The 21780-nt window shown below is 42.3% G+C and overlaps 1 protein-coding gene across 1 annotated transcript; it reads right to left on the reverse strand.

Moving 5' to 3' along the window:
• Positions 1–42: 42 nt before the first annotated feature.
• LOC136426435 (uncharacterized) lies at positions 43–21487 on the reverse strand. The gene is made up of 5 exons (XM_066415100.1): positions 21183–21487; positions 17711–18395; positions 5310–5416; positions 4560–4666; positions 43–4235 (listed from the first exon to the last, which is right to left on the reverse strand). Exons 1-5 carry the CDS (start codon positions 21485–21487, stop codon positions 1108–1110), a joined length of 4332 nt encoding a protein of 1443 aa, XP_066271197.1. The 3' UTR covers positions 43–1107.
• Between the last annotated feature and the right edge of the window lie 293 nt (positions 21488–21780).

Raw genomic sequence — 21780 nt, forward strand, 5'->3', positions numbered from 1 at the left:
GAACGTGTCGGAAACGTTAATGGTTTAAGAAATAATACATGAAATACAAATTAACAGCTCTTGATGGATATCCATCCAGATATTGACACATCGGCGCACCAAATCCGCAGTGTGTTCTTGGCACACATTATTTTGACAGATTAGCCAAAGTGGCTCGGTGGGCGTGACTCCACCGTCAGGGAGGGTCGTGTAAAGTTCCTTTGCCAAAGGCACAGCGTCGGAGCATAGTGAATATCGAACCCCGGACCTATTGGTTCTGAGTCCAACGCTCTAACCGTTACGCCATACCGACGCAGCGGTTTTGGAGCTACTCTCAAATGTTTGCAAACTACGGCTGAAGAGCAGTATTCGTCACCAACCAATTTTGGTGAAAATTGTGTATCTTTCAAAGTTGTCTGTATTTAAGATCTGTTTAGTGTTATATAATTGTGCATACCTTTTTGTGCAAATGTTTTTGAATAGAGATTATGTAAGAGAGATGTATCTTTTTTTTGACACCACAGTTCCAGTGACACACATGCCGCTTCTGTGTGTTCGAGATGTAAACAGTAGATCATATCATAGACTCAGTGTTCGACACAATTAGTATAAAAAAATACAACTTCCTGTAACCATAATCATAATGTATTGTTATAACACATTATTGTGTATGCAAAAAGTGACTCGCGATATCATATTTCATAAGCATATCCATGCGTAGATTTCCCTTCCCTCCCTCCAAAATCTAAAGAACCATTTCATATATGCCATCGAAGATTGTAACAATCTAATTTGATACGCTAGAACATTTTAAATCGGTGTAGCGACTTTCTATCTATCGTCTTTGGAGAATGCAACATCATATGAGTTTGTTCTAAAATGCCTTAGGGATAGCTGGACTTAGAGTAGGCGTTTCCCCTTGTGTTTGTGCCTTATTTCCCTGTGCACGACTGGCGAATCAGAATCCTAAGAGAGGCTTTGACCTTCGGTATTACCGCCCTGTAAAAATATTGCAACGTGAACATTGAGATATCATACAGTTGAGCACTTGGCATGACGCAAGTAATCCAGTTACAGAGGTCGTTACATTAGCTTCAATTATAACAGTAACCTTCTTCTGTTGAGTGACTATTCTTGATAGTTGGCGGCCTTTTGGTGATCACCAAGGAGTCTACGCGCCCAAGTCAGCACTTTGAGTGTTTTTTTAATGTGAGGATGTGCGGTATCCTCGCCATAGATACTCCGCCACATCTGCAAGGACTGCTCAAAATAGCTGACGGCCTTTCTGTAATCACCAAGGTCCCCACACACGCAGCCTAAATTGTGAAGTGACTGGGCAATGTCAGGATGTGCGGTACCCTCGCCATGGATACTCCGCAACATCCGCAAGGACTGTTCATAATAGCTGACGGCTTTTCTGTGATCACCAAGTTTACCCCAGGCGGCACCTAAGTTGTTAAGTGACGATGCTATGGCAGGATGTGCAGTTTTCTTACCATAGATACTCCGCCTCATCTGTAGTGACTGTTCATGATAGCTGACGGCTTTTCTGCCATCACCAAGGCACCTCCAGGTGTTACCCAAGCTGTTAAGTGACCCGGCGATGTCAGGGTGTGCGGTGTTCTTACCATAGATACTCCGCCTCATCTGTAGTGACTGTTCATGATAGCTGACGGCTTTTCTGTAATCACCGATGTGACTCCAGGCGGTACCTAAGTTGTTAAGTGACCACGCGATGTCAGGATGTGTAGTGTTCTCACCACCATAGATACTCCGACTCATCTGTAATGCCTGTTCATGATAGTTGATGGCCTTTCTGTGATCACCAAGGTCACTCCAGCCACCACCCAGGTTGTTAAGTGACGACGCGATGTCAGGATGTGCGGTGTTCTCACCATAGATAATCCGCCTCATCTGAAGTGACTGTTCGAAATAGCTGACGGCCTTTCTGTGATCACCAAGGTCCCTCCAGGCGATACATAAGTTGTTAAGTGACGACGCGATGCCAGGATGTGCAGTGTCTTCCCCATAGATAATCCGACTCATCTGTAGTGACTGTTCGTAGTAGCTGACGGCCTTTCTGGGATCACCGAGGCTCATCCAGGAGTTACCCAAATTTACAAGTGACATAGCGATGTCAGGATGTGCAGTGTTCTCACCATAGATAATCCGGCTCATCCGCAGTGACTGTTCATTATAGCTGACGGCCTTTCTGTGATCACCAAGTTGCCTCCAGGCGACAGCTAAGTTGTTAAGTGAAGCTGCAATGTCAGGATGTGCAGTGTCCACACCATAGATATCCTGCTTCATCTGCAGTGCCTGTTCATAAAAGCTGACGGCCTTTCGGTGATCACCAAGTTTCCACCAGGCGGTACCCAAGTTGTTAAGTGAGTCGGCGATGTGAGGATGTGCAGTGTTCTCACCATAGATAATCCGCTCCATCTGTAGTGACTGTTCATAAAAGCTGACGGCCTTTCTATGATCACCAAGGTCACCCCAGGCGTTACCCAAGTTGTTAAGTGATGTTGCGATGTGAGAATGTGCAGTGTTCTCACCATAGATAATCCGAACCATCTGTAGTGACTCTTCATGATAGCTGATGGCCTTTTTGTGATCACCAAGGTGATGCCAGTGGTTACCCAATCGGTTGAGTGAATTGGCGATGTCAGGATGTGCGGTGTCCTCACCATATTTAGACCGAATATTTTTTAGTGCTATTTCCTCGCACAATTTCGCTTCTTCGTACTCACACAGACTGGCATATACGCTTCCTTGCAACCTTGGTGAATTGTCAAAAAGTATAGGCGGTGTATGGTTTTCGAAAACTTCTCCAATAAAGGCCTTTAATGGTGATGCCGTGTAATAGTACCTCAGCAGTTGTCTTGTATTTGAGAAGTAAAAAACTTTCTTCAACTTCTCCCCAATATCAGTGTTAGTAGACATGTACGACAATGCCGACATGTTCTCCACCTGCCCACGGTTGTTTATGTACGTCCGCAGCCTCAGTTCTGCTGAGATGCTGACCAGCACCGTCAAGTGATGCGCGTTCTCGCTCGTGACGATTCCGTTCATGTGCATCTTCTGAACAGTCTCCCAGATTGTGGTTGGTTGTACACCACGGAGGAGAGCCCAACACGACACCGCAAGGGTAGAAAATCGGTAGATTTCTTTCTTCACATTCAGCAGACTAGATGTTAGGTCTTTGGGTTTTAACATATTAATATTTGTTTCTTCGCTCATTATGCTAGCTGCTTGTAACACAGATATTGCTCCATTACTACTTTGAAGCAACTTATTCCATAAAGTGGAGTACGCATCGACCAAGTCCTGCTCTCCTGTGATCAAACACACGTTCCCCAATATGCTGGCCAGATGGTAGCCTTTCTTTAGGTAAAATAGCAAGTCATTCTTTAAGATGTTTGCCATCTCGCTTGGTGTGTGGATAAGTCCGCACGTTTTACCCCTGCCCAGTGGAGTCTTGCATGCATGCGGCATGGCTCCATCGAACGCAAACCCGCGCGGTGTGACAGAGTCGTAGAACCAGTTGTCCAGAGGGTCGTCTGAGGAGAAATCGTTGAGCGACTTTATTGCCATAGCCGGGAGAATGGTTTCTCCCAGGTTGATCACTTTGAGGTGCAGATAGTGAGTGAGGTTGCGGAAATACTCAACCTTATTCTCTGTTTCCTCCTCTATCAATATGGCGAATTCCAGATCAGAGTACGGGGTTGCTAATCCTGTAGCCTGTGAACCCAGGCCTATCATGGCGTACTTACAGGGAGGGGGACCCATTACCTCCATGCACTCATCTACAAGGCCGGCTATGAACGTTTTTCTCTGTTGAGCAATAGTTTGAAATAATGCTATGATTGCTTCCGCTCTTTTCTTCTCCACTTCTCTTATCTTCGGATCGTCGTCATCAAGGCTGTAGGGGTCTACCTGCTGCTCGATTCTTTTGATCTCATCTTCCACATGCCTCCGACTTTCCGTCAACGTCAATTTGTGCTTCTCTGTGTCGCCGATGTCCACTGCTTGCTCGATCCCCAGCACGTGCTCAACAAACAACCGGCTGATTCTTAGGATTGTTTGTTGGATGCCGCGTCTGCCTTCTGGCCTTGCTCTGACCAGTGCTGCATTACAGAGTGCTGCAGCCTTGGTGAAATCACTTCCGTCTTTCGACTGTTTTCCTCTTTTCAGGTAGACATCACTTAGCTTACACAGCGGTTCCACCTCTTTGTCGTACTGATCTGAGATTGAATCTTAAATGAAACGATAGTTTCGGGTTATGAACTTCAATCACATTTTTATAATGACTAATCGGCAGTATATGAAATATGCTAGTATATATCAAAACCTGTTCAAACTTACTGTACTATTTTGGCAATTAATAAATGTCCATGATCTTTCATTTGTCTTTTGTATTTTAGTTTTTACACATTTAATTCAAAAATAAGAAACGGTGGGGGATGATGATGATGATGATTTTGAAAAAAAATACTCAAAAACAAAACACCATACTTCAATCAGATTTGAGAATACTGTTTTAGAGATGTTGTCTCCCCCTTTTAGGCAAGCTGTCTTACCTTTCACATGAACAGCCTTGAGCGCTGCTGCAAAGTGCTGTTCTGCTGAGTCCAGTTCTACCCTTTGTACAGCCTCGTCACCTTTCTGCACGTGTTCTTTGCACTGCCTGGTGTACAAAGTAACGGGCCGGATTACAAGTTGATGAAACGCTAAAATTGATATCTTATCTAAGAGTCACCAAAATTGTGGAATGTATGCGTTGGTGCAAAGTATCGTTTGCTACCTTTTACTTAAAAATGCTGTTAGAAGAATCCCGCCAGTCTAAACTATGTATGAAGTTCTAGTCGTTCCTGTGTCTACAATTCGTTGTTCGTTCAAAACGCTCTGTCCAACATACTTTGGTTTTCGACACAAAAGTCCTCAAATCTTAAAGGGAACCTTTGTCAAATTCGAAGTTGTCAAAAAAAATACAACAGCATTTGCACGCAGATACATAGTCTAGCTTAACAAACGACTGCTTTGTTTATTTCTACTCGGACACATTCATAGATATAATGACCAGGCTCTCCAACTCTCTCCTGCCACTTGCTACATTATGTAATCAAACACCACAGGGTATCTGTTACACCTCAGTAACCATGGTGACAGCCGTCTGGTCCAGGTCGTTGACATTATTTGTTTGGACAAGAGGAAGAAGTAACGGAGAAAAACAGTTAAGTTCCCTTGCGTAAGGGCAATTTATGATATAATGACCGAGCATAAGTTAACATAACAGAGGACATGAAAACTATTCGACTGACGTCACTCACCTGCTATTATCTGCACTAGTAAGGTCATGACCTTGAGAAATAGTGGAAGTGACCTTGTCAGGTCCAGTTGGCAGCCATTTGTTCGTCTTTTTGCCCTTCAGGATCATCTAAAAATTACCAATTGAAGCAACGTTTATGCTTGTAGATTGATGATTAAGATATATAACACAATAATACAAATTTAACAGTTAATGTTATGATACAACAAGTCCAAATTTAAGCAATATCAATGTCTGAGTGGAAGATGCTTATGGGGTGAAAGATGATAATAGATAACTATTGCCTACACTAAAATCTTTAACACGTAACAACAGATTCAAAACTAGAGATAAATATTAGCTTGTTCAGCAAATATGAACAGGTTTGCGTTTCAGTGTAACTAATGTGGGGGGAAATGAACATAACTAGAAAGGTAACAGTTGTAAAGTAAATAGTTAAAATACGTCATATTTCACTTCATCTCTATCCCCTGCAAAATCTTAAAAACTGACTGTTCTGAAATGAAATATTTTTGTAAAACCCACCCCCTTGGGAGAATGTACTTTTCCGGTGGTACCTTCAGTTGAAAAGAACATTTTCACTTAAACCTTTTGCATAATTACCCCACTTTTGAATTTCACGTAAGAAAGAAGTGGGGTAAGTTTCGGTCCCTTAGCAGCTTGCCACGGAACTGCAGGGGTGTTTTTGTTAAGAAATCTTTCAAACAGGATTGCAGAATACAGTAACGATATATTACCATGCAATATGGTGTGCAGGAAGCTTAGACAAAGATGTACATTATTTGAAGAAGCTGCCATCTGCGCTGCATGGTAATTTGTGAAGTGAATCCGTCACTATTTCCCTTAATCCGTTATCATAAACATTAATATGTCAGCAGAGACCCAAGTCTGTCACCCTTGCCCCTTATCTGTCACGAAAGCCTTTAATCCCTCAGCGTTGCCCTTATCCCGTCATCATAGCTCTTAATCTCTCACCATCATCCTTAAACCGTCACCATAGCCCTTAATCCGCGACCTTTGCCCTTAATCCGTCGCCACAATCCTTAATCCGTCGCCCTTTTACTTAATCTGTAATCGTTCCTCTTAATCCGTCATCCTTGCCCTTAATCTGTAATCATTTCCCTTAATCTGCCATCCTTACCCTTAATCCGTCACCTTAGTCCTTAATCCGTTACCCTTTGCCTTAATCTGTAATCCTTTCCCCTAGTCCGCCATCCTTACACTCAACCTGTAATCATTTCACTTAATCCACCATCATAACCCTTAATCCGTCACCTTAGTCCTTAATCCGTTACCCTTTCCCTTAATCTGTACTCATTTCCCTTAATCCACCATTCTTACCCTTAATCCGTCGCCTTAGTCTTTACTCAGTTACCCTTTGCCTTAATCTGTACTCGTTTCCCTTAATCCGCCATTCTTACCCTTAATTCGTCACCTTAGTCCTTTACCCTTTCCCTTAATCTGTAATTATTTCCCTTAATCCGCCATCTTTACCCTTTATCCGTCGCCTTAGTCCTTACTCCGTTACCCTTTGCCTAAATCTGTACTCATTTCCCTTAATCTGCCATTCTTATCCTTAATTCGTCACCATAGTCCTTAATCCGTTAACTTTTCCCATAATCTGTACTTATTTCCCTTAATCCGCAATCCTTACCCTTAATCTGTCACTTTATCCCTTAATCCGTCACCCTAGCCCTTAATCCGTTGCCCTTGACCTTCATCAGCCATCCTTCCCCTTAATTCGTCACCATCATCCTTAAACCGTCACCATAGCCCTTAATCCGTGACCTTTGGCCTTAATCCGTCACCACAACCCTTAATCCATCACCCTTTCACTTAATCTGTAATCATTTCTCTTTAATCTGTCATCCTTGCCCTTAATCTGTAATAATTTCCCTTAATCCGCCATCCTTACCCTTAATCCGTTACCCTTTGCCTTGATCTGTGATCATTTCCCTTAATCCGCCATCCTTACCCTTATTTCATCAACTTAGCCCTTAATCCGTTACACTTTCCCATAATCTGTACTTATTTCCCTTAATCCGCAATCCTTACCCTTAATCTGTCACTTTATCCCTTAATCCGTCACCCTAGCCCTTAATCCGTTGCCCTTGACCTTCATCAGCCATCCTTGCTCTTAATCCGTCACCATCACCCTTAAACCATCATTATAGCCCTTAATCCGCGACCTTTGCCCTTAATCCGTCACCACAATCCTTAATCCGTCACCCTTTCCCTTAATCTGTAATCATTTCCCTTAATCCGTCATCTTCACCCTTAATCTGTCACCTTAGCCCTTAACCCGTTACCTTTTCCTTAAGCTGTAATCATTTCCCCTTATCCGCCATCCTTACCCTCAATCTGCAATCATTTCCCTTAATCCGCCATCCTTACCTTTAATCCGTCACCTTAGTTCTTAATCCGTTACCCTTTTCCTTAATCTGTACTCATTTCCCTTAATCCGCTATCTTTACCCTTAATCTGTCACTTTATCCCTTAATCCATCACCCTGGCCCTTAATCCGTTGCCCTTGACCTTCATCATCCATCCTTGCTCTTAATCCGTCTCCATAACCCTTAATTTGTCACGAAAGCCTTGATCCCTCACAGTGGTTGCCCTCAATCAGTCACCCTTGCCCCTAGTCCGTCGCCATAACCCTTAATCCGTCACCATAGCCGTTAATCTGTCACCCGATAACCTAATCCGTCATCTTTTCCCTTAATCTGCCATACTTACCCTTAATCCGTCACCATAACCTTAATCCATAACCCTAGCCCTTAATCCGTTACCCTTGCCCTTAATCCATCGTCAATGTTACATCTTGTTCTGACTAAATTTTAGGTCTTTTAGGCAATATAGTATATAGATATAGACCACAAATGGTATGACATGTTAGCAAAGTTGGTATGGTGCCATTGTGATGGAAACTTTGACTGGCTTTCAATTTTAAGCCCTGTTTCCGAGGCTTAATGACTTCTCCAGGCACAGGAACATGGATGCACCCATGGGAGTATCAGTTACAGGGTACTCGTCTGGTTGGCGACACAACTGCAGTCACAGTATAGTACCGTGGCCACAGTGTCTAGACGTATGAGAACAAACGGCAATTCTTGTGTTAGAAAACAACTCAATTCTAGCGATAATATGGAGATTTCTAACCTCTAATCGAAAGTTGTGACAACATGGTGAGCAAGAAGGGATGTATCACCCTCATGTCAGCAGTGGAAACAACAACGGGGAAGCACGGCCAGAAGAGACTGAAGAATATGGACTGTTTGAAAATAGCAACACCAGACGTTTGTTCATTAATCTCCAAGGCAGGAAAAGTTGTTGCACGTTCCGCAGACAGGACTCGACTATGGAAATTTAGATTCTGAGACTGGAAGGACAAATAACACCATAGCCGATCTGTACAGAACCAAGGTAAGAGGCGTCTGTTTCTGTTTTTGTGCAGGTAGGTCTTTTCAGTTTTTATGTTAACGTTACGCTTTCGTGGTCATTTTAGATACCTTTCATGGCAAGGTAGAGATTTTCGAAACCATCTCGACGTATGTTTGATATTCAGAATGGCTGTTAAAAGTGTTATTGAAACTTTTTAGGTTTGATGAAAAATGAGCAATTCGTTTTTGGTAGAGTCGGAGTAACGGAGACTACCTTCAAGTTAGTTCATGGTATCTTAACTTAGCAGCCTAGAATTTAGAAATACGTCGCATTCATCCACGTTTCAAAATCATGTGCCATACAAACGTTGAAATTCCCGGAACTAATTCTAGTATGTCGCATGTTCACGTATAAGAACTAAGTCCAATACAACTTATTTGTACACGTTTAAAAATCTACATCCCCGACAAAGGTAGACTGTTACAGTAGAAAAACTACAAATGTAGAAAAGAATAATACGTCGCACTCGTCCACGTATGAAAATCATACGCCTGACAGATGTAGAAATTCCAAAACTAATTCCAGTACATCTCACCCCCGACAAATGTAGCATTAACTGGAGAAAAAGTACAAATGTACAAAAAACAGTACGTCCCATCGTCCACGTATGAAAACCATAAATCATATGCCCGAAAAACGTAGAAATGCAATTCTAGTACATCTTTTTGTCAAGTATGTGCACCCCCCCCCCCGACAAATTAATTTAGAATCAGTTGTGTAGTTAGAAAAAATAATACGTCGCATGTATCATCCACGTATTAACATTTTACGCCTGACAAACGTAAAAATTCCAAAACTAATTCCAGTACATCTCATTTGTCCACGTTTGAAAACCTCAACCCCCGACAAATGTAGAATTAGCTGAAGATAAATTAAAAATGTCGAAAAATTATACGTCGCATTTGTCCACGTGTAAAAACCATAAAAAACTAGAAAGGCAACATTTGCGGGAGCAAATGCAACATGTTTCGCCCATTTCCCTCCCCACGCAAAAAGCGACTGTGGCATAGAGGCTAACGTTTGTTGTATGTCTGCAATGTTGGTATTTGAATGAATAATTGAATTGAAGACCAGTCAGAAATGGATCTCTCCCAATTTGAAACCCTATGCATGGATGGGCTCTTCCAGGCACCCATATTCATATGCTATTATTTTTTTAGTACAACGCTACGCCACACATTTTGTTTAATGCGCTATCGATCAGCGCCGATATTCAAGACTTCCCCGCGGCCCGATAGTGTAGACATGTAACAGGGGCTTACGCAAGGAGGTTGAAAATTCTTACTGATAGGTTTACGTCATTTTTAGACAAAAACTTTAAACAACTACTCAAAGCAAGGGCCTCCTTGCTCAACGTAAATTTTCACGCACTTCACAACTCTCTATTGTTAATGTTAATGTTATTGTCAACGTCCCGACACGGGATGTTTCCTAAGGTGGGAAACGTTGGATACTTTGTGTGCACTTTTGTGCGCACTAGTGTCCAATCTTGGTGACAGAGGGGTAGAAAATTCGTGTACATAGCGAGGAAATGTCAGGTTTTACCATAGTGTCCAAGCTTGCAAACTTGTAGAAATCTTTGTTTCCATGCAGTGTTAAAATAAGAAAAACACCGTGTGTGTCGAAAAATACCACCAAAAAAGTTTTGAACCTTCTCAATTGCACTTACATAACTTCAGTAGGACACAACAATAACTTACAACACAAGGATGTGAGCCAGGGAGTAGTGAAGTTGTGTCTGCACCTGTCAGAGTACTAGTAGTGCCCCTAATTAAATTGACTATTTCAACCAATCAGGTCGTGCTTGATAAATCTGCGCTCTCTCATTGGCTGACCGAATTAGTCCACCCGGCCAGATGAATAAAGATGTGACCTATAGGCCAGTGACCCCATATGAGGAAAATAGCCGATCTTCTTCCCAAAACACCCTCTAAAATCGTATTTCGAAGTATTGTATGCCGAAAGTGCGAATGGGATTCTTTAAATATTTGTTCAATGTACCACCATAGCAAATTTCAGGTCATTTGGATGTATTTCCAGAGCACAGGAGGCTAAAATGTACGTTTTTGGTCAGAAAAACCTCAATAAAATCACTTTCAAGGTCAATATCGAAAAAATTTTAAAAAGGCTCCCAGGGTATTTACCCACTCTACCTGTTTACCAAATTTCAGCTCAGTTGGTGGAGGGACGACCGAGCTGAGTCGATAACAAGATTTGACAGGAGAAAGAAACCATACGAACACAATATATTGCGCCCAACAGTATGTTGGGCTCAACATAATTACAAATGTAGAAAAAAAGGATACGTCGCATTCGTCCAATTCTTAAAGTATTAGTTATACCCCCATTCCACTTGGACGGCGCTTTCGCCGCGCTCTCACGGCGACATAAGGGCCCAATTCCAAGTCACCACACGGTTACGGGGGGTAAATGACCCATATCTTTATTTCGAAATATTTCGAAATATGAAATAAACCTATCTGGCTATCTATATTTCAAATCTATTCAAAAAAATGATCTCTTTTGACAGTCACTTTCCAAATGTTTGCAAATGATCAGAACAACTTCTGAAACATAGTATTCTCGTATTTATATTTCCTTTTGTTAGAAACATTTATGAATACTTATAAAGATTTGTAATTAATAAAACAATAATTCGAAGATATGATAAATACCATTAAAAAAACGTAAAATTGGCCAGATCGCCGTGAGAGTGCCGAACTCCTGGAAAACGTGCTGAAGTGGAATCTCTACGGCGACCCAAAATCTCAAATGTCAGCAACCTTTTATGAGCGACCAAAGATTTCACAGATAACTCAACGGAATGGGGGCCTAAATTAGTAAAAGTCCGTCAAAACTACCTGCACAACTCCAATTTTACCTGTGCTACCATGCAGATTTTGAGCCCTACACGTACACACTTCACTCACCTTAGTTACAGGATAAGAGGTCAAATTCCTAGGGACCCAAAATTGTGAAATTGCTTATCAGTTTCACGCATATTTAACTCCAAATGATGTTTTCCTAGCTAAAGATAAAATTAGTACAATTTTACCTGTACTAAAATGCGGATTTCGAGCCTTTTTTTTAATCGAACTCCAAAACCTTGAAGTAAGTATAACACGCCATATCCGTAGGTACTAAGAAATATGTCAAACAGCTTATCAGTGTCACATACATTCTAAATTTTGTTTCCCTGTGGCTGTAGGACCTAGCAACTACATGACTAACACGCCACCGCCAACTACTTTGAGAAAGAAAAGCCAATCATGATTTTGGAATAGTCTAATTCAAGTCAATAGTTCAAGAGGTTAAATCGACCGAAGCTGTCTACCGTCTTCAGAGACGACAAGAACCAAAGAAGAGAGCATTCAGGTTGATATATTTCTGTATGTTTTTTCTCGATCCCTGCACAGCAGGTCACCTATACCGGACTACAAGGTCATCCGGGGCACCCGGTATCCACGTGCACTAGGGAGGAACAATCCAGGCCTGGAACAATCTGGCCGATTCCCACACGGACTCTCACCGCAGCAGGGGAGGTCGCCGGAGACCTTCCACTGCCGGACCAGCATCAGAGCCGTGTTACAATGATTGTGCTGTTACAACCAGACATTACCTGACACGATTTAGAGAATCCACACACTGGCGTGCACATGTTGTCCACTTTATTTGATTCAAACGAATACGTATTGTCTATTTTGTTGTTTATTTTAGTGTGCAACTTTTAGAAGCTGATTTTGCATGTATAACGTTATGAAACAAAATACAGGTGATTAACCTCGTCGACGACAGTTCAAATCAAACCGGATGTACGAATGGTAGAAACCCAATACAAATGTGTATGCAATTGCAAGCTGCAGTAACATTTCACTCCGTCACTTACGTCCAAGAAGTTACAGTGCAACTCCTTACCAAACTTGGAACGGTTACTTTAGAATTATTCTGCTATTGTTGTGCTATAATTCTTTGACGGTTATTCATTTGTTTAAGTGAACTGCGCATGCAGCGAAGAGATAAAGTAATCAATGTTGTGTGAGCAGAGTAAGACAGGAGACGAGAGATTTGTAAAACTAGGAAGTTAAGGTCAAGAGAGCAATAGAGACATTCAGTAATTAATAAGGATCGTAGTAAGTCAACATTATGAAGTCACAATCAGTCAGTGTTATAACGTTTACGTCTCCCTTGGTAAGTATGCGGGAATCCTTGTCTCTGTGTCATTTCTTTATCCTTGATGTGTTCGTCTTCAAATCGGCATCTAAAAGAAACCGTATTTATACATCGGCCATTGTTTATTGTAAGAAGGAAAGGGTCTTAAGTATTCACCATTTCAAAATTGACTTAGTTTTATTCCAAAAGCTAATTGGCCATCTCACCATTAAACAAACTAATCGTTCATGGTTTTTGTGGCTGTCGTCCCTACATCTCTGACAAGACCACAACTGCCATGTTCTTTAAGATCACGTCTCCTACACTTTCTAATTTAACATCACATTAAATAACAAATCTATATTAACCCTCTATCGTTGGGGATCTTGTCGTCCCTTACTTTTCGACAAGATCACAACAACATGATGCTCAGTGGACCTTGCTCGCCCTTTAGTACAGTGGGCCTTGTGTCCATTTGTGCCAACGGCAAGGTCACAACACCACCACACTAATAACATTCATCTCTTACACCTAACATAAGTGGCAAAAACCACCCCTCCGGTCAAAATGGTCACACTCACACCTAACCCAAAACTAGGAAAAATATGGGAAACCAACATTAGCGACAAAAACCAACCCTAATATTATTGATTACAACACTTTCTAATCCAACATCACATTAAATAACAAATCTATATTAACCCTCTATCGTTGGGAATCTTGTCGTCCCTTACTTTTCGACGAGACCACAACAACATGATGCTCAGTGGACCTTGCTCGTCCTTTAGTACAGTGGGCCTTGTGTCCATTTGTGCCAACGGCAAGGTCACAACACCACCACACTAATAACATTCATCTCTTACACCTAACATTAGTGGCAAAAACTACCCCTCCGGTCAAAATGGTCACACCCAACCCAAAACTAAGAAAAATATAGGGAACCAACAATAGCGACAAAAACCACCCCCAATATTATCAATTCCAACACTTTCTAATCCAACATCACATTAAATAACAAATCTATACTAGAAAGGCAACATTTTCAGGAAAATGCAGGATATTCCCCTTCCATTACCTACACCTGAAATATGACATCCTTAGCATTGACTGTAATGGTATTATGAAGTTTCTGCATATATTATGCGAACGAGGTCTGCAATAGCATAATTTATGGTCAGTTGTATTCCCCCGTCCTAAAGGTACCTACATCTCAAATATGACATCCGTAGCTTTTATGGAAAGGAATATGCATAAATTATGCATAAGGCCCTCATTATCATAATTTATGGCCAGGGTTTCTGACCTGTCCTAAATGTACCTACATCTCAAATATGACATCCGTAGCCTTGACAGTAAAGACAAGTACATGCCTAAATTATGCAAATAAGGTCAGCATTAGCATGATTTATGGTCAGGTGTGTTCACTTTTTCTAAAGGTACCTACATTTTAAATATGACATCAGTAGCTTCAATGGTGAGGAAAGTACACGTTTATGCATACATTATGCAAATGGAGCCCTTATTAGCATAATTAATGGTCAGGTGTATTCACCTTTCCTAATGGTACCTACATCTGAAATATGACATCCGTAGCCTTTACGGTAAGGGAAATACAAGTTAATGCCTAAGATATGCAAATGAGGTCCGCATTAGCATAATTTATAGACAGGTGTGCTCACCTTTCCTAAAGGTACCTACATCTGGAATACGACATCCGTAGCCTTCGCGGTGAGGGATATGTATAAATTATGCAAATGAGGCCCTCATTAGCATAATTTATTGTCAGGTGTTTTTGCCTTTCCTAAAGGTACCTACATCTCAAATATGACATCCGTAGCTTTCATGGTATGGGGAATACAAGTTTATGCGTACATTATGCAAATGAGGCCCTCATTAGCATAATTTATGGCCAGATGTATTCACCTTTCCTAAAGGTACCTACAACTCAAATATGACATCCGTAGCTTTTACGGTAAGGAAAATACAAGTTTCTGCATAAATTATGCAAATGAGGTCCTCATTAGCATAATTTATGGCCAGGTGTGTTGACCTCGCTTAAAGGTACCTACATCTCAAATCTGACATCCGTAGCTTTCATGGTAAGGGAAATACAAGTTTGAGCCAAAATTATGCAAATGAGGTCCGCATTAGCATAATTTATGGCCAGGTGTGCTCGCCTTTCCTACAGGTACCCACAACTCAAATGTGACATCCGTAGCCTTTACGGTAAGGAAAATACAAGTTTATGCATCAATTATGCACATGAGGTCCTCATTAGCATAATTTATGGCCAGGTATGTTCACCTTTCCTAAAGGTACCCACAGCTCAAATGTGACATCCGTAGCTTTTACGGCAAGGGAAAAACAAGTTTATGCATAAATTATGCAAATTAGGTCCTCATTAGCATAATTTATGGCCAGGTGTGTTCACCTTTCCTAAAGGTACCTACATCTCAAATATGACATCTGCAGCTTTTACGGTAAGGGAAATACAAGTTTATGAATTAATTATGCAAATGAGGTCCTCATTAGCATAAGTTATGTCCAGGTGCATTCACCTTTCCTAAAGATACCTACATCTCAAAGATGACATCCGCAGCTTTTACGGTAAGGGAAATAGAAGTTTGTGCATAGATTATGCAAATTAGGTCCTCATTAGCATAATTTATTGTCAGGTGTATTCACCTTTCCTCTAGGTACCTACATCTCAAATATAACATCCGTACCATGTTACATATAGTACATATAACTTTCTGCAACAGCATTAGTAGAGCTACCACCGCACATCTACTTGGTTTTTGGCAGAAGAAGAAGAAGAAGAAGAAGAAGAACAGGCAAGCAAAAACAGTATATCCCCCTTCCCACTGGAAGGGGAATATAATTAACCCACTATCGTTGGGGATCTTGGCTTCCCTTACTTTTCGACAAGATCACAACAACATGATGCTCAGTGGACCTTGCTCGTCCTTTACTACAGTGGGCCTTGTGTCCATTTGTGCCAACGGCAAGGTCACAACACCACCACACTAATAACATTCATCTCTTACACCTAACATTAGTGGCAAAAACTACCCCTCCGGTCAAAATGGTCACACCCAACCCAAAACTAAGAAAATATAGGGAACCAACATTAGCGACAAAAACCAACCCCAATATTATCGATTCCAACACTTTCTAATCCAACATCACATTAAATAACAAATCTATATTAACCCTCTATCGTTGGGGATCTTGTCGTCCCTTACTTTTCGACAAGATCACAACAATATGATGCTCAGTGGACTTTGCTCGTCCTTTAGTACAGTGGGCCTTGTGTCCATTTGTGCCAACGGCAAGGTCACAACACCACCACACTAATAACATTCATCTCTTACACCTAACATTAGTGGCAAAAACTACCCCTCCGGTCAAAATGGTCACACCCAACCCAAAACTAAGAAAATATAGGGAACCAACATTAGCGACAAAAACCACCACCCCCCCCCCCCCCCCCCAATATTATCAATTCCAACACTTTGTCATCCAACATCACATTAAATAACAAATCTATATTAACCCTCTATCGTTGGGGATCTTGTCGTCCCTTACTTTTCGACAAGATCACAACAACATGATGCTCAGTGGACCTTGCTCGTCCTTTAGTACAGTGGGCCTTGTGTCCATTTGTGCCAACGGCAAGGTCACAACACCACCACATTAATAACTTCCATCTATCACACCCACACATTACTGAAAAAAATATCCCTCCAGTAAAAATGGTCACACCCAACCCAAAGCAAGAAAAAATTAGCAAGAAAACAAAAAAAAGAAAACTAGCAAGAAAAACACCCCTCCGTCAAAATAGTCACACCCAACATCAGCGAAAAGAACACCCCTCCCAATAAAATGGTCACATCCAACATGGCCGCCCCCTTCCTTGGATGCAAAAACAGAACAGGTTTTGCTATCGCAAACCTGTAATCAGCATTAAGGGGAGGGAGCAGTTGAACAGACTTCCATCAGATTATATACAAAACAAGGAACAAAAACAGGCTTCAAAGTACACTTAACAGTATTTCAATGTCCAAAAACTTCCATCCACTGGACAGCTAAACATCTCTAGTTGCCGTTTTTGGAATAAGCCGGGGTTCGACTCCTGCATTCTAACGCGCTAGACGTGTTTGAACGTAAACAATCCCTGATCTTACCCCCTGCAGCTGGGAATCACTGGTCTAGCAGGGGAAAATCCCCTCCCAAATGATGCAATTCTATACCACAACAAAGGTCAAAGGTCACAATTTCTTTCTGGATTTGAAAATTAAACACATGTCTGGTCCCCCTGCCTGAAAACTGGCCAAAATTGACCAAAGATTTCACCAGGAAAAAAATCACAAAAATAATAACAAGAAAAAAAACGTGGACCTTCAAACCGGGCTTTCTGCGCAGGTCCATTAACAGGTCCCTCCCCTTAACACATGAATGAACTACATTGACATCAACACCCCGGTCATTAATACGCATGGCGTGTGGCCATACAACTAACACTGTTTGCACTCCTGCAATACAATACTGTTGGGCCACAGTGAAGAGAGTGAACGTGACATCTCACGGGTCAGGTCATCCGTTACTTCAAACAGGAGCTTCGTTGGTACACAGGTGGCAATAGCAAATGAGCAAGGGTAAAAGGGTCGACAAACTTTAGCTTTATACTATATATATAGCTGAGGTGACTATTCGGGACATAGTTGGTTACATTTATGTGTAAAGCAATGTTAAGTTTGCATGTGCATTTCAATTATATTGAGGTATGTTGATAACGATTAAAAATCTTACTTCCTGTATGTCTCTCCTGACTTTTGCTGCGTGTAGTAAGCGATGTGTGAGGACGGTTTTCCAATGTGGATCGTCACATCGCTCCAGGGCTGTGCTGTACAGGGCCGTAGCCTTAGTCAAGTGTCCGGGCTCCTTTAAGTCTCTTCCTCTCTTAAGGTTCACGTCTCCGAGACTTTTCAGAGCCTCTGTTTCTAACAAACAGTTTCTCTCTGCTATTCCGTCTACAAGAATCTTCGTGTAGCCATTTAAGATGGTGTCCATATGGCCACCGTTAGCCCGTTTCTTATCCAAGTCTTGTAAGATTTCTGCCGTCCTTACAACAGAGTAAACCTTTGTGTCACTGATTGAACCAGCTGTGGACGTTTTCTGCATGAGTTTCACGGCGAGTTTGACCCTATGTTGGAGAGACTCCCCTTCCCCCGGGTCCTCACACCGAAGCAGTGCGGCCCTGTACAGGTTCAGGCCCCGCCCCAAGTTCCGTGAAGCTTCGGTCTTGTAGAGTCTTCCTTTCTCCGCGTTCAAGTCTCCCAGGCTCTTCAGTACCTCCACTTCCTGTAGCCTGTCCATATCAGACATGGCGGCCAGAAGGGCGCGGCCGTACCCCGTCTCGGCCAGGTCATACCTGTTAGCCGTCACAAACCTCCGGCACTGCACGTCTACAGGGAGAAGTGTCCCCGCAACACGGCTAGTAATGATGTCCAGAAGACAGAACACTAACGATGTCTAGAAACGAATTCTAGTCGCAACGTAAAAGAACTTAACAACCTAAAAGCGGAAGTGTCGGCTGGGGGAATACCAGTTGTGGTGATGACGTAATGCTTCCGTATTCTCTATTGAACTTTGAACTCCCGGCGGAATGTTAGAAGCAGTTAATAACATGTCAAACTCAAACTCATTTACAGAATTTCAAATGTACAGTTTCTATCGGAGATTTGTCATTCATATTACTGTTGCACCAGACTTCAGATCCATACAATAATATAGGTACAATAATTGATAACATTTCAATGTTTTGCTTCGATCCCATCGTCTTAACTGCAGTTCCCAGGATGGCGATAGGTGGCGTGCCTGAACAGTACACTATTTTAGCGTACATATTGTGAAGTAAAATATAATAACCAGTTAATAACATTCCAATGTTTTCTTCCGATTCCATCGTCTTAACTGTGGTTTCCTGGATGACGATAGGTGGCGTACCTGAACAGTACACTATTGTAGTGTGGGCCAGTTGCGGTTCAAAATCAGACACAAGATAACTTAATTGGAAATTGCAGTGTTGCAACTAAATTAAAAAGGTATTATAATCAGAATTTATGAAAAAGATAGTCGTAGTTATTGTGCTGCTTTGCGCCATTTTACGCCCATTTACTTGATTTTGCCAATCGTAAATTTCTTGGAATTTAAGGAATATGCAACTTCAGCCGACAACTTGGCATCATGTGGCGCCGGTTTTAGCCACTTTACTAAATTCTTTCGTAATTTTGCGCAAGCAGGCGTAGCCCAGTGAGATACCCATATTACGCCGTCCAAGATTATCAGTAGACTAGTTTTATCATCTTCGTTGCAAGTGTAGTTCTACCCTAACCAACGGGCATCCCGCGTGTCATCGGTTTGAAATAACATCAGCTCGTTTTGAACCGATATTCTCCTCTATTCATTCAGTAGGAATTTACGATAACTATCTGATATTTGGGCTATGTCTTGAGTCCAATGATCGGGAGGTTTATCAATACTAACAGAATGTACGGAGGAGGATATGGAGGATATGGAGGTCTTCCTCTTCTGAGCTGGCTCTCAAGGACGAGCAAATGTTCAAAACTGCTGCCATTTTGGACAATGATGTAAGTATCATAACGGAATGCACATTGTAGTGCTGGCCAGTTATTTCACAACTCATTTTCCTAGTACGGGACAAAGGGTTGTAAACCGATATATTTGTGGGACCAAACCTGTGCATGTTAAGTTAGCGTGAGATCATCGATCGGGAGATTTATCAATACTGAGGGAATGTACGGAGGAGGATATGACGACACGCAGCCTCGCCGGTAAGTTGTGAAAACAGGTTTACTATAAATTTTGCACCACAAACAAGAGAAGGTCTTCGTCCTCTAACCTGAGTATCAAGGACGAGCAAATGTACAAAACTTGTCAGTCTTCATCTTCATCCAGCTCAATCACTTTTCTGATAAATATTCCATACGATGATGAGCATGTCATGTAGAACTTTCTTCATCGGCTTCATGAGGGTCCAGTTTCTTATCTATTGCATTACAAGTTGTGCTGGCAGTTTGTGAACACATGCGAAGAAAACTACAAAGTTATCAATTACACCGAACAAGTCCTATAATGATGTGACTTACAGTATTTGATACGAACTCAAAATTACCGTGGCCGACAAGTACAAACTTTGGAGGCATGTCGGAGGCATCTCGAAGGCATCTCGGAGGCATCTCGGAGGCATCTCGAACGCATCTCGGGGGCATCTCCAACGTATCTCTGAGGCAGCGCGCGAGGGCATCTCGAAAGCATCTCGGAGGCAGCGCGCGGAGGTATATCGGAGGCACTACACCCAGGCCCATTATACAGTGGACGGTCCCTGATGGGTCAAGGGTTACGTGGCAGCGTGGCAACCCGCTGACAGTCCACCGAGTCCTAGTACATGGCGGCATTTTGTTTTAAGTGTATTTTGTAGACTTCTTCATTTCATTGTGCCGAGGTTGTCACTTAAACACCTCAAAAAGGCTCCGGCTCGGAATATTTAATGCCTTTCAGCAATGCTTTGGGTACGAGTCCTTCGGATAGTACCACCGTAAACACGCAAAGTTTAAGTCACTGCTAGACGTCACTTTCCGTCAGTGTTATCCTCGCCGAGAAGGTTATGTTTTGCACAGCGTTTGTGTGTGCGCGTGTGTGTGTGTGTGTGTGCGTGTGTGTGTGTGTGTGTGTGTGTGTGTGTGTGTGTGTGTGTGTGTGTGTGTGTGTGTGTGTGTGTGTGTGTTAGTGTGTCTGTAAACAATATAACTGGGGGATGAATTGTCTTCATACTTGGTATGTAGGCAGGTCTTTTTGAGGCCTCGAAATTATTAGATTTTGCCTCCCCCCTAGATGTTCCTGTGAATAACACATAACCCAACCCTAACCCTTATACATCCCTAACCCTGAGGATGGTCCTGTAAAATGGAGCAAAAATAAAACTTGACATTTCTAAGTTAGAATAATTAGTTATTGAATGTTAAAAACAAAATGACGGCTGTTAACCCTCAAGCACCTTGGCACAATAAAGTGAAGTGCACAAAATCCACTTCAAACAAAATGCCACCAGGTACAACTTCCTTGGACTAGGTGAACTTCCGACAGGTTGTCGCCTTGCCACGTAACCCTTGACCCATCAGGGACCGTCCACTATACAATTGGTCTGGGCGTTGTGCCTCCGAGATGCCTCCGAGATGTCTCCGAGATGCCTCCGAGATACCTCCGAGATGCTTCCGAGATGACTTCGAGACGTTTCCGAGATGCCTCCGAGATGCCTCCGAAATGCCTCCGAGATGCCTTCGAGATGCCTCCGAGATAAGCCTCCGCGCGATGCCTCCGAGATGCCTTCGAGATGCCTCCGAGATGCTTCCGAAATGCCTCCGAAATGCCTCCGAAATTCCTTCGAGATGCATCCGAGATTTGTACTTGTCGGCCACCGTACAAAATAGCTTTTACAGTGTGGCTGTACCAATCCCCGCAGTTCAAAGAGGCTTCCTGGGCCACAACAAGACTTCTATCTGGCATGTTGGCTACGACTTGAGGTGAGATCATTGATCGGGAGATTTATCAATACTGAGGGAATGTACGGAGGAGGATATGGCGACACGCCGGTAAGTTGTGGAAACAGGTTTACTATAAACTTTGCAACAAAACAAGAGGAGGTCTTCGTCCTCTCGGCTGTCAGGGACGTCATACAAACGTGAACATTCATAGAAGCTTAAGGGCTTCATCCTGACATCCAGCTTAAGTACTGCGGCTTGATTTGGTTCAAAGTTCCTTTACTATTAGTTCTCTCGTCTCCGTAGGAGGCGTAGTTA

The sequence above is a fragment of the Branchiostoma lanceolatum genome, chromosome 2 (assembly GCF_035083965.1).
Source record: "Branchiostoma lanceolatum isolate klBraLanc5 chromosome 2, klBraLanc5.hap2, whole genome shotgun sequence".
Lineage (NCBI taxonomy): Eukaryota > Metazoa > Chordata > Leptocardii > Amphioxiformes > Branchiostomatidae > Branchiostoma > Branchiostoma lanceolatum.

Bases quoted from the DNA above. Each gene is read 5' to 3' on its own strand.
- LOC136426435 (XM_066415100.1), bottom strand. From the start codon at position 21,487: ATGCCAGATAGAAGTCTTGTTGTGGCCCAGGAAGCCTCTTTGAACTGC. The intron at 18,396-21,182 runs GTATCTCGGAGG...CATCATTACTAG, and splicing joins ATCTCGGAAGCATCTCGGAG to CCGTGTTGCGGGGACACTTC. The intron at 4,236-4,559 runs GTAAGACAGCTT...GTTTCATTTAAG, and splicing joins CAAGGCTGTTCATGTGAAAG to ATTCAATCTCAGATCAGTAC.